The sequence below is a fragment of the Psammomys obesus genome, unplaced genomic scaffold (genome assembly GCF_907164565.1).
Source record: "Psammomys obesus unplaced genomic scaffold, mPsaObe1.curated_primary_1811, whole genome shotgun sequence".
In the NCBI taxonomy this organism is placed as follows: domain Eukaryota; kingdom Metazoa; phylum Chordata; class Mammalia; order Rodentia; family Muridae; genus Psammomys; species Psammomys obesus.
In genome coordinates, this window is record NW_026590542.1 from 752,130 (window position 1) to 765,827 (window position 13,698).

The window sequence follows — 13,698 nt, forward strand, 5'->3', positions numbered from 1 at the left end:
TGAGGAGGGTTGAACTGTGCAAGCAGACCTGTATGCTCATGGGTCTATACAGATACAGAAAGGCAAGGTTGTTCTTGCCTGTGTGTACTACTTGGTAATAGTGAAGGCAATCACTAAACCAGGCCCAAAGTCATGATATGGGGCGTTTGTGGGTTTTTAAAAAGTGAGGACAATCAACAGAAAGGTAGATGGAGTGGTACAGAGAATTAAAGTCATCACTGACCTGTAGGACTAAGTCTAGTAGGATGCTTCTCAACCAGAGAGACAACCTCTCCACTAGTGGACATCCAGTAATGTCTGAAGGTACACAGCTTTTGCTGTCCTGAGGGTTGCCACCATTTTCTAGAGGTAGAGATCAGGGAATTGCTTAATACCCTCCAATGCTTCCACAAGAAAGAAGTTATAATAGTGATGGCTTAAAGTCTGGCACACCTGTAACTGTACTCCTAGCATTTAGAAGGCTAAGGCAGGAGGATCACTATGCGTTCAAGACCAACCTGAGCTTCATATTCAGAACTGAGATCCTGTTTTAAAGAACACTAAAAGAAACCCTGGTCCACTCAATGGTTCTCACGTTTGGCTTCAGATTTCCTTTATCTTGAGGACACCCAATGAATTCTTGCATATTCCAAGGTACCCTCTGAATAATTCCACTATGTACATGAAAATGAGTGAAGAAACAGTTTTGACTTTGAGAAACCCCTTGAGAGGGTTCCCTGAGCTGATAGCATGTGACCACAATTTGAGGATCTGCCTGGTGTTTAAGGGCACAGCTTTGGAACTAGGTCTGCACTGCTATGGCACATTCTAGCTGAGGACAAATTATTTCACATTTCTGGCTTTCAGTTTCCCCCATTGTTAATCATAGGCCAAAAAAATACAGTAATCTGCCACCTGAAGCTACTATTTAAAGTCCAACTTAAACTGGGCAGACTCACTATTTGCTATGCCTCCAACAAGCACATGGTTAAAGGGTTGACTTCATCAGATTTGTCTGGTGAGTAACTAGTTCTGGAATCTGAGTGTTGAAGTGCATGTCTGTGATCCACCACTTAGGAGGCTGAAACAGGTGGATCAAGGCAAATCTGATGCCAGGCTGGGCTTCGTAGAGTTGGAGGAAATTCTGGGAAATTTAGCAAAGGCCCTGTATCAAACACACACACACACACACACACACACACCTTAGATCAGGAAGGCTGTGAGGCTCTCAGAAGGTGGTAAACTTGCTCTTTGTATTTGAGTTAAAAAAAAAAAAACACTTTTATGTGTTTGCATGTTTTCCCTATATGTTGTGCATTCCTGCTGATCTCCTGGAACTGATGTTATGGATGGTTGTCCTAGGAATTGAACTCCTGTCTTCTGCAAGAGCAACAAGTGCCCTTTACCACTGAACTATCTCCCCAGCGTCTACATTTGGTTTTGATGGACGAGAAGGGTAGTGCATTGAAAGGCAATTCTAGTCAGGCTAACAAAAATGCTGTTTTCACAGTAGAAATCTATAGTCCAAGGAGCAGGAAGACTTGCCCACTTTGCTCATCTTGGAAACCTTTGGCATCCACCTTCCATAAGACCTTTGACCTGGTGTTAGAGAATTCCACAAGACATTAGTATCTTAGTTCCAAACTAGAGGATTAACCCCTAGTTTTGGTTGCAGAGATCACAACCCACCACCCAATTACCGCCTAATTGTGACGTTTCCAAGATGGCAGTAGCCCCCTGATTGTTGGGGGGCTCTGCTTCCGTTTCCGGGACAGAATCCGGAAGTGCCAGTTGAGGGTCGTCTTCCTATGTTCAGTTGCGTCGGCAGTTGGAGGAGGACGGACGGTGATGGCGGCGGTCGCAGCGGACACAGCTGCAGCTGCTGTCCCGGCCTCCGCTGAGGACACAGAGACACAGCACGAGGCAATGCCAGACCTGGACGAACAGTGGCGCCAAATCGGGAATGGGCGAGAGCGTCCACTGCGAGCTGGCGAAAGCTGGTGAGGCTGGGCTTCAACGAAGCCTTGGCCAAGGGAACCGTGGGGGCGTTAGTATCGCGGGGTACTTAGAAGCCAAATTCTGAGGAAAAAGCAGTGCGAGGCCGGGGAAGGGGCTTGTTGTGCAGGCGGGAAAGAAGGGGCGTGGAGGAGCTAGTGAATGAATCTCAGCATTGGGGAAGAGGCGGGGCCCGAGTGGGGCAGTCTGCCTCCTGAGGACAAAATGGGGTATGTTTGCGCTAGAGGCGGGGCGTAGAATGGAAGGGCCACGCGGGCAGGGGATGGCGTTATTTGGGGAGAGGGAACTGCGTCTGGGAACCTGGAGCCTGGAAAGGAATGTGGCTCCATACTTAAAGCGGGGGCGTGGCGTGTGTTACGAAACGTTGCGTCGGTTGCGAGGAACGGCCTACGAGTACTCGGAGCGCCCGTGAACCCGACGAGCTTGGTGGCGTCCGCCGAAGAGCACCTCCTTGGCAGAGGGAGGAGGGAGTGGTGGTATGGGGAGGGTGCCTGGTTCCTGGGAACTAGGCTAAGGTCTGAGGTGGGGCAAAACGTGGAGGAGGGGCGGTGCCTAGGGCAGAAAATGGCGCCAGCGAAAGAGCAAAGAATGTGACGCGATAGTTTGTTTGTTTGGTCAAGGTCTCCTTCCTAGGACCAGAGAAAGTGCAGGTGACTTACAAAATAAGGTTAAGGTTATTTGGGGAATATTTTTTGATGTTTTGTAATCAGTAGAAATTCTTATTTAAAAAGAATCCACAGTTTTTGACATACTGTCTTAATGATTTTTCAAAAATGCTAATCAGTGCCTCTTAAAATTTAATGCTTCTGGGTTCTTATCTCCGAGTTGTGTCTTATTTTTTAAATTGTGAAAATCGTTAAGACTTGCAAAGATTGTAGTATAAAACATTTTACTTAAGTTGATGGACATCCTGCTGAAAGAAATGGTTTATATACTTCAAAAATGGCAAGGTCGTGCAGATGCTGAAGAACTGTTCCAGATTGAAAGAATTAATACAGTTTAACAAGTCACAACTAAAAATACAACATGTGATCCTCAGTTGGATCCTAGAACAGGAAAAATAAATATTTTTTTTTTTTTTACATGAGGGTTCTTTCTCAATTTATTTCTCTTTCACTGTAAATTTTATTGGAAAACATCGATGAAATTTGACTGAGGTCAATAGATAAAATATTGCTACTGCTAATCGCTTGTTTTTGATAATTGTAATGTTATGAAAGAATATCCCTTGTTTGGTGCAAAATACAAACTGAAAACTTAGGGATAAGGAACCATCGTGTAAGGAACTTACCAAATGATTGACATACTAGCTTATGTAAAAATGCACATGGGAGGGAGAGGATTATTGGAAATATGGGTCATAGGATACAAAATTTAGTTAGACAAGAGGAACAAATTCCAGAGATCTATTGTACGAAATGATGGTTATACTTAATAGTGTTCTATACTTGAAAATTGCTTAATAGATTTTACATGTTCTTATCCCCCCCAAAAAAAACTGTGACGTAATTGATATGTTAAGTAGCTTGTTTTAGTGTTTTACAATGTATATATCAAAACATTATACTGTATATCATAAATGCACACATTTTTGTCTATTTTAAGATAAATAAAAATACCCCAAAATGATTTGGGAAAAATAAGAATAGAACAAATGGATAAAGTGTATTAGATTTGGAAAAAATCTAAGGGCATACAGAAAAGTCTTTGTACTATTTTGCCCCCTTTTTGATACAGGGGCTCTCTTATGTAGTCCTGGCTGTCAGGGAATTCACTATATCAGGATGGCCTTGAACTCAGAAATCTGGCTGAGATTACAGCATTTTCTACTTTACCTGGCTTTTTTAAAAAAACAATTTTCAATGGGTTACTTTAAAGAAAAAAAATACTAAATTTTATATGTGGTTTCATCACCCATGTGAAAATTCAGACTATTACCTTTAAAGAATCTCTTCAAGAATGCTTCTTCCAGATGGAAATTCCCCTCCCTGCTTCATGAGAAAAATGTCATCTAAATTTTGAATTAAAGAGCCCTTTTCATATTTCTGATTATCATAAGCTTTTCTACCATTCATATATATGTGTCTGTGTGTGTACATATATATGAGTGTGTTCATGAAATATACTGGATGCATACTGTGAGCCCTGACATGACATGGTGTAACAGTATCTGTATGATGTACTTTGAGACATTAACCTTGATGTGTTGGTTATAGTTCTGTCTGCCAGGTTTCTTAAATGTTAAGATGCTGTTCTTAAGCAGTAATATTTTAAATACATATTTAAATATATGTATTTATATATCATGTCCATCTGTTCCCCGTGATGTTGAACAGCTTCCTGTCTCATTCAGTAGAAATGGTAAAATACTGAGTGACCTGCAAGGCTTTTGGAGGCTAGTACCCTTTTTCCATTCTAACATTTTTTTTCCATCTAATCTCTGGTTATCAGCCCATCAGACCTTCCCTCTCTCCATCAGGGCCATCCACATTAGACTGTTGTTTTTCTTCACATCTTAGGACCTTTCTCAGGTTTTCCCACTTTACAGAGTTCCTAAATAACACTGCCAGTGTTACTGGGGAGATAAATTACAATTCCAAAATTGGACAATCTAGTGATTTTTTTTCTATTATATCCTAATTCTCTAGCAAAGACTAGCCTCAATTGATTTTGAAAATAAACAGTAACCAGACTTTTTGTAGCTCATTTGGAGATGTCCAGAACGTCCTCAAAAGCTTTGGTTCATGCCCCTTTTCTACCTTGACAGATGTGTCATGATTGTGCCATTGCCATTGGTAGATAAGATGTGAGATCCTGTCATCCTTGCCAATAGCCTTTTAAATTACCTTTGAGTAGTGGATCTTCTTTGGGGTGAAGAAAATGTTTGGAACTAAATAGAGGTGGTGGGTACACAACATTGTGAATGTACTAAATGTTAATGAATTGTTCACTTTAAAATGGGTTAATTCTTATGTTAACTTCACCTCATTAAAAAAATTACCACACCAGTGTTGGTTGAATATTAAAGCCAATTTCTTTCTCCTGTTGGAATTGTTATGAAGCATTTTTGCCAAGCTCCACTTTTTGATGTTTACCTAAATTAGGTAAGAGCAAAGTAACTGAAAGATCTATATGGCTTTGCTGCCATAGTTGGGAAATATGTTTATAAAGCATTTGACCTCAAGAACTAGCTTCAAATACATCTGTGTCAGTATTATCTGCACCTCCCATCCTTGGTTTAATAGATTAAAATAAGTGCAGTTAACTGATTTGGTCATCAATACTGATTAAATTTCTTAGATGCATTTATTGGAAGGGGAGTACCATGTGACTGTGTGGACAAGGCCAGATATCTACTTTCAGGAGTCAGTTTCCTCCTACTTTGTATTTCCTGGGGGGGTCAAATTCAGGGCAGCAGGCTTAGTGCCAAGCAGCTTTACCTGCTGTACCATTTTACAGGGCTTCTCATTGAAGGTCTGTTTTAGTTAGACTAGCCAGCAAACCTTTGGTATCCTGTCTCCACAACCTGCCCCCAAATACTGAGATTACCACCATGCCATACTTTTTGTGGTTTTTTGTTTCCTTTTTCTTGAGACAGTGTTTCTCTTCCTAGCTTTGGATGTCTTGGAACTCATTCTGCAGACCACGCTGTCCTTGAACTCACATAGATCCTCCTGCCTCTGCCTCCCCAGTGCTGCGGTTTTTGTTTTTTCTTTAAGGCAGCATTTCTCTGAGTATCCTTGGCTGTCCAGACTCACTTTGTAAACAAGGCTGACCTCCACCTCAGATCTGCCTGCCTCTGCCTCCCTGAATGCTTGGATTTAAGGCATGCTGCACCACCAACTGGCTTATGCCAGTCAGCTTTTTATATAGGTACTGAGGATCCAAACACAGCATGCACTTGACCCAGTCACTAAAGGGCTTATGTTTTGAGATCACATTCAAATCTCTGAAAAGATAGATTCCTTAGAAAGTTTTAGTTCTAGTGACAATATATTGTCTACACATTTAAATCAAGGATAGTTGAGAACTTGGGCAGATCTGTGTGGGGTACAGACAACTTTCTAACAGGAAAAACTGGAGTTCTTAAGGAAGGACGGTAGCTAGGTTCAGAGAGGTGCACTAATAATACATGAAGAGAAACCAGTTTCACAGGATAATAAATGTTGGTGAAAGGTATTTACAGTAACATATCTAACCCTACAGATTAGCTGAGGAAGATATCTTTTTGTTTTTTGAGGTCTCACACTGTAACCTAAACTGGTCACAGACTTGTGATAGCTCTACCCTAGCCTTCAAAGTGCATTTTTTGATGTGTCATTTTCAAAAATATAAATGGGATGAACTGGCCATGATGACTCTTGCCTGTAGACACCTTAATCCCACCACTAGGGAAGTAGAGGAAGGGGATCAAAAAGCTAAGGCCAAAATAGGCTGTATGAGAACTTGTTTCAGGAAAATGAAAACTATTAACAAAAAATTCAAATAAAAATTTCCTGGATGTGGTAAGAAATGTTTTAATGCCAGCACTCTGGAGGCAAAGGCAGGCTTGGTCTACATAGTGAGTTCTGAGCCTACAGTGAGTTCCTATTTCAAAGAATTAGAGACTTTTTGTTTTATTTTTGTGACACAGTTTCTCTGTGGAACAGAGCCTTTGCTGTCCCATACTTGCTTTGTAGGCCAGGCTGGCCTGGAACTCACAGAATTCTGCCTGCTTCTGCCTCCTGAGTGCTGAAATTAAAGAAGTGTGCTACCACAGAATTATATATATATATATATATTGTCCTTTTAGAGGAGAGAAAAACATCTCGGGCATTTTTGCAGTGTCATTGTCCTCTAAGTTTGGAAAGACAAATCAGTAGTACTTAAAAGAGATGTGGGCATGGAGGCTTATTTGTGTGATTTCAGCATTCAGGAGACTGGATCAGGAGGATTGCCATAAGTTTGAAGCCATCCTGGGGAGAATATTTAGAAAACAAGATGAGCATGGTAACACACATCTGAAATCCCGGCACTTGGGAAGCTAAAGCAGGAGGACCATGAGTTTTGAGACCATTGAGGATGACATGATGAGTTCTAGTCCAGTGCAAGCTACCAAGTGAAACCTTGTCTCAATGTTACAAGCAAGACAAGAAGTACTTTAGTTTTATAAGAACATAGTGGTAAAAATTATTAGGTGCTTATGGTCATCCTTCTTATATAGTTCAAGATCAGGCTTGGCTACGTAAGACTGTCTCAAGAACAAAAGAGGTGGATTGAGGGGCTGGAGAGATGGCTCAGTTAAGAGCCCTGTCTGCTATTCTAGAGGTCTTGAGTTCAATTCCCAGCAACCACATGGTGGCTCACAACCACCTATACTGGAGTCTGATGCCCTCTTCTGGCATGCAGGTGTACTGGCAGAGCACTCATACATAAAAAATATTTTTTAAAAAGATGAATTGAGTATGTAGCCAGGCATTGATGGCACACCCCTTTAATTCTAGCACTCTGGAGGCAGAGTGCTAGGTCAGCCTGGTCTATATAGTTTCAGGATAGCCACAGCTACATGGTGAGACCCTGTCTCAAAACAAATAGTAGCATGTGAAAAGGGGAACTGGAGCCAGTTGGTGGTGACTCTCCTTTAATCCCAGCACTTGGAACACAGAAACAGGTGGATCGTTGTGAGTTCAAGGCCAACCTGTTTTACAGAGTGAGTTCCAGGGCATCCAAAGCTGTTACACAGAAAATCTGTCTCAGCCAAAAAGAAGGAGGTTGGGGAACTGGAGAAATGGCTCAGCATTTAAGAGTACCTAAGGCCCTGAGTTTGGTTCTTAACACCTACATTAGGTGGCCCACAAACACCTGTTACTCCAGCCCCAGGGAATCTGATGTCATGTGCATATGTATAATTAAATTATGAAAAAGAAAGCTCTAAGAACTAGCAATAATTTGGTGACCCCAAAAGAAGTGACTATAGTAATTTTATACAAAAGACCTAGATCCTAATCACCTTTGGCCACAAGATAATGGGCAGTAAAGAACTCACTCGTGTATGTATAGTTAAACTTACTTAAATAAATTTGATATAGCAGTGTTATATTTATCACCTGTAACTTTTAAATTGTTGTGCAGGATGGTTGTAATAGGCTTCTGATACTAAGAAAGAGGCACAAGTACAGAGTTTATTACCTTAAGAGGTGGCTTTTATTGAGGCAGTGGTGTTCTGTGCAGGCAGTTAAGCAGTGCTTCGATGGCATAGTGCCCTGGAACATTTGCAGTTGGGCCTTAATTCTTTCTAATCAGATAGCAGTCATCAGTGGCCTTGCTTTGAGCCCATGCTGCCCTGAGTCAGTAACTATGTTGATCTGAAGATACCTGCCCAGAATGGTATCTTTTCCCTGTTTGTATGAGGTTAAGCCACTATCTCTGGCTGGGTTCACATTCAAAGTAATTTTCCTGCCTCCCAAGAGCTATTGTACCTGACCTAGGGTGTGTGGGTGTGTGTGTGTGTGTGTGTGTGTGTGTGAGAGAGAGAGAGAGAGAGAGAGAGAGAGAGTTAAATCAAAGACCTCTTGTGTGGTCTATACTAAGCTATATTCCCAATTGAATACTAACTGAAGTTTTGCTACAGAGTGATTCTAATGTTATTTTTCATTTAAAATCTGCTTTTTAAAAGGTGAGGGGTTAAAGAGATAGTTCAGTGGTTAAAAGGCCATATTGCTCTTGCAGAGGACACAGCTTCAATTCCTAATATTGAAGTCAGGTAGCTCACAGTTGCCTGTAACTCCAGGTGGCTCCAGGGAAGATCTGAATTCTTTGGCCTCTGTAAACATTTCCACCCACAAACACACAGAAATACACATAATAAAATAAAATAAAATCTTAGCTGGGTGTGGTTGCACACGGCTTTAATCCTAAAGCACTCAGGAGTCAAAAACAGGAGGGTCTCAGAGTTTGATGCCAGTCTGGTGTATAGAACAAGTGCTCCACAGAGAAACCCTGTCTGGAAAAGCCAAAAAGAAAAAAAGGTGGAGAGAAAATACTATTAACTATAAATTAGATTTACTTTAAGTGGACCTCATAAACTATAGAGGCCAGGAAAGCTGGAAGGAGAAATGACAATGTACATATTGGTAGGTTGAATGATAGATATATGGCATGAGCTTCTAGGTAGGAACTTGTATTTTCCTGGAATAAATGATATGGCAGGGTCTAGAGAGTGGAGAAGATAATGTACAGACAAAACTCCAAAACATTAAAAAAATACAAAGCTAGGTGTGATTCATGTCTATAATCCTAGCATGGAGGCTAAAACAGCAAGTTTACTACCAGCCAGGACCATAGTGAAACCCTATCTCAAGAGTCCCCTCCCCCCCGAACTAAACTCACAGCATAGCTAAGCAAGGAGGTATGTATACACCATTTGATCCCAGCATTTGGGAGGCTGAAACAGAAGGAGCCAGAGAGCTTGAGGCCAGCTTATGTTAATATGTAGTATCTTCCAGGCCTAACTGGGTAGTACAACAAGAATTTCAAAAAACAAAAGGGAATAAATGAAAAATATTCAGTCACCTAATATTCAAATGTGCATTTCTCTGAATGAATTTTCCTTTTTCATGCTGCTGAAATTTTTTTGCTCAAATTACAGTATATTGATAGTTAATGCTGCAAATGATGAAAGGTTGTACAGTTAGCCCATAAGTAATCATATGACACCCTTGTCTGTCTGGGTTCCAGGTTCCTTGTGGAGCAACACTGGTATAAACAGTGGGAGGTATACGTGAAGGGAGGGGACCAAGATGCTAACACCTTTCCTGGCTGTATCAACAATGCTGGGCTCTTTGAAGGTACCAAGCTTCTGCCTCTCCCTATCAACCTTGCCCTGGAGTTCTGATCCCCTCTGTCCTCACAAGGGACCATACTCCCATTCTTTATGCTTAGTCATTGGTGGGGTGGCCAGCATTAACAGTTGCTTTCTTAATTTGTGCTTTGCCACATGCATGTCCTTACCCCCTGCAGATCAGATAAGCTGGCACCTCAGGGAGGGACTGCTGGAAGGAAATGATTATGTGATGCTCCCAGCACCTGCTTGGAACTACCTGGTCAGCTGGTATGGCTTAGAGGATGGCCAGCCACCTATTGAGCGCAAGGTATATGGGCAGGGCAGATACTAGAAGTTATGTTAGATTTCTCTGGGAAGTTGGGGAGGAGGAAGGCCATGTAGGCTCAGGGTAGCTCCAGGGTTGTGTGTACCTGTATTCCCTTATCAGTTAGGTGCGTTTTATGAGTGTTGGTGCTCCTCTGCCTTCACAGGTCATAGAACTTCCTGGCATCCGGAAGGTGGAAGTATACCCAATAGAGTTGCTGCTTGTCCAGCACAGTGATATGGAAACAGCTCTAACCATTCAGTTCAGCCATACAGATTCTCTGGGTAGGTCTCAGGGCCCCTGGGATAAGTTGCTGTTTCTAATATTTCTGTGACCTCAGGCTGTGTAGGGATCAGGTTACACTCTCCTGAGAAGGCACTAGTCAAACTGAAGGAAGTTGGTGGTGCCCAAGTTGAGTACAGACACTGGAGTCCAGACAGAAAGATCTGTATTCCAGTTCCTTGAGTGGGGTGGAAAAGAGTGTTTGTTTACTAGAAAGGTCTCATTCTAAGTGTGAGTCACTCATTTGGACATTGATTTGAGAACATAAGATACTGGTTTAGTAAGCAAAGTATGTGAGAATGAGCAAAAACTATCAAATGGGGTCCCAGAAGATATGGTCATGCTCCATCACCCTCCACAGACCTAGTCTTGCAAACAGCTCGGGAACAGTTTCTGGTAGAACCTCAGGAAGACACACGCCTATGGATCAAGAATGCAGAGGGCTCTTTGGATCGATTGTGCAACACGCATATCACGCTGCTTGATGCCTGCCTTGAGACTGGGCAGGTAACAATGGGGAGAATTTCTCTGTGTAGGTAGCCTGGTGGAAGGATTCATGGTAGTAGTCAGACCAGGGAAGGGCAGGGTGCCCTTTAGGCCTTCTATTAATATGTTTCTTTTTCTTTTTTCTACCTTATCCCTAGTTGGTCATCATGGAGACCCGAAACAAAGATGGCACTTGGCCCAGCGCCAAGCTTTGTGGCATGTGAGCCCTCGGGGTGTCATGCAGAGTGGGGGCATCCCACAGTAGGCAGACAGAACCTACAAGTACAGAGCACCCCTAGGCCTTAGCTTGGTTTCTCATCCAACCCCAGGAACAACATGGCGGAAGAGGAGGAAGACTTCCAGGGTCAGCCGGGCGTCTGTGGCCTTACCAATCTGGGCAACACGTGCTTCATGAATTCGGCCCTACAGGTTGGGCCATTAGATCTATATCTGGCATAGCCACAGGGGTTAGGTATTGGGGACAGAGGTAGGGGATGGGGATGGGGAGAATGGTGATTATAGTACAAGAGTTCAGGTTGAAAGCCAAGGCTCCATGAATCTGATCTGGTGTGCCCACATTTGCTCCTTAAGTATCAACAACCTTCTTCCTTTACTTGCTCCCTGTTCTTCTTTCCTTTGGCACTACCATTTTCCTCTTCCAGAGATACTGACATCTTCCGTAGTGCTTTTACTGCATTCACACTGCCAACCCTTTCATTTCTCTCTTTCATTTCCTTCTGCCCCCTTCTTTTCTGTTCTCACTTGTGCCACCTTTTCTCTACCTCTTTCACTGGGCCCTCCTTCCACAGTGCCTCAGCAATGTGCCACAGCTCACGGAGTACTTTCTCAACAACCGCTACCTGGAAGAACTCAACTTCTGGAACCCTCTGGGCATGAAGGGTGAGCTTGCGGAAGCCTATGCAGATCTAGTAAAGCAGACTTGGTCTGGCTACCACCGTTCCATTGTGCCAAATGTGTTCAAGGTGTGACTCAACCCCGTGGGCTCCCACTTTCCTTTCTTTTCCTTCTCCTAACTCCTGTATACTCACTCCACCACCCAACTGTCTCCTCAGAACAAAGTGGGCCATTTTGCATCCCAGTTTCTGGGCTACCAGCAGCATGACTCACAGGAACTACTGTCGTTCCTCCTGGATGGGCTACATGAGGACCTTAATCGAGTCAAAAAGAAAGAATATGTTGAGCTGTGCAATGGAGCTGGGCGACCAGATCTGGTAGGGTATTCATTAAAGCTATATAGCCTTGGGAAGTCTCTGGTTTCCCCAGTCTACCTAACACCTTACCATTTTCTCAGTTCCCTTCCTTGATCTTTACCTCAACCTCAATAATAGTACCATATATGTTCCCATAGCTGCCTCAGATTTAACCCTAATCATTCCCCTGACATTTATAAATACCAGCTCTGACAGAGAACATGGGTTCTGGATAGACCTAGCTGTAATCATGCCATTAGGCTTCAATGGGGCCCTTTACCTCAAACCCCTATGAATCCATCCCCCAAACTTTCCATCTTCCCCTAACCCACCTTGATGCTTGTCAACAGGAAGTGGCTCAGGAAGCCTGGCAGAACCACAAACGACGAAATGATTCTGTGATTGTGGACACTTTCCATGGCCTCTTCAAGTCCACACTGGTGTGCCCTGATTGTGGAAATGTATCTGTGACCTTCGACCCCTTCTGCTACCTCAGCGTCCCATTGCCTGTCTGCTCCAGGAGGGTCTTAGAGGTCTTTTTTGTCCCTATGGATCCCCGCCGCAAGCCAGAACAGGTGGGGGTATGGGAACATAAGGAACATGGAGTCAGAATTTTATTACTTTCTTCATGGTTTTCTGCATTAACCTACTATAAGCTCTTTTGATCTCCTGTGGATGTTATTTCTTCCTCAGCACCGGGTTGTGGTCCCCAAGAAGGGCAATATCTCAGATCTCTGTGTGGCACTTTCCACACATACAAGTGTTGCACCAGACAAGGTGAGACTTTCAGAGGGAGGATGGGTAAGTAGGATTTAAAGGAAGAAGGACCTTGCACACTGACTAGCCCCATGTTCCTGTCCTATTCCCAGATGATAGTAGCTGATGTCTTCAGTCACCGTTTCTATAAGCTTTACAAGCTGGAAGATCCTCTGAGTGGCATCTTGGACCGTGATGATATCTTTGTGTGAGTGAAGAAGCCAAGGGGAATGAGTAGAAGGAGGTCCCCCCACCTTTTGTTTTGCCCACTGGGGATGAAATCCAGAACTCAAGAGCATGTTAGACAAGTACTCTTTTTATTTTAATTTTAATTTTTTTTACAATTTATTATATATCCCAATTGAAGCCCTTCCCCTCAACTCTTCCCAGTCCTACCCTCCCTCCTCCTTCCCCAATCCCCTTCCGCTAGTCCACTGAAAGGTGTGTGTGTGTGTGGGGGGGGTTTCTCCTCCTCTGTCATCTGCCCATAGCTTACTAAGTTTCATCAGGAATGCCTGGATCCTTTTCCTCTGTAGACTGGCAAGGACACATTGCCAGGGGCAAGTGATCAAAGAGCAGGCAACTGAATTCATGACAGGCAACCCCTGCTCCCATTACTAGGGAAACCCCCCATGTATCCCCACGGGCTATATCTGAGCAGAGGTTCTAGGTCCTCTCCATGCATGGTCCTTGGTTGCTGCATCAGTTTCTGCAGATTTTGTAGCTTTGTTGGTCACCTTGTGGAGCTTCCATCCCTGTAGAGAAGTACTCTTAAACACTTGAGATTAATTTACACACACACACACACACACACACACACACACACACACACACACACACAC

At 43.1% G+C, this 13,698-nt stretch overlaps 1 protein-coding gene across 2 annotated transcripts in view; it reads left to right on the forward strand.

The window, feature by feature from the left end:
• Positions 1-1,610: 1,610 nt before the first annotated feature.
• Usp11 (ubiquitin specific peptidase 11) overlaps positions 1,611-13,698 on the forward strand; it is a 17,654-nt gene continuing 5,566 nt past the window's right edge. Inside the window, exons 1-12 of one of the 2 annotated variants that reach the window (XM_055607882.1) lie at positions 1,611-1,979; positions 9,712-9,821; positions 9,994-10,124; positions 10,288-10,405; positions 10,765-10,910; positions 11,048-11,109; positions 11,219-11,318; positions 11,699-11,872; positions 11,963-12,121; positions 12,451-12,675; positions 12,794-12,877; positions 12,970-13,064. In XM_055607882.1, the coding sequence (XP_055463857.1) occupies positions 1,828-1,979; positions 9,712-9,821; positions 9,994-10,124; positions 10,288-10,405; positions 10,765-10,910; positions 11,048-11,109; positions 11,219-11,318; positions 11,699-11,872; positions 11,963-12,121; positions 12,451-12,675; positions 12,794-12,877; positions 12,970-13,064 (1,556 nt within the window). In that variant the 5' untranslated portion in view covers positions 1,611-1,827. The other variant, XM_055607883.1, reaches the window with a different exon arrangement.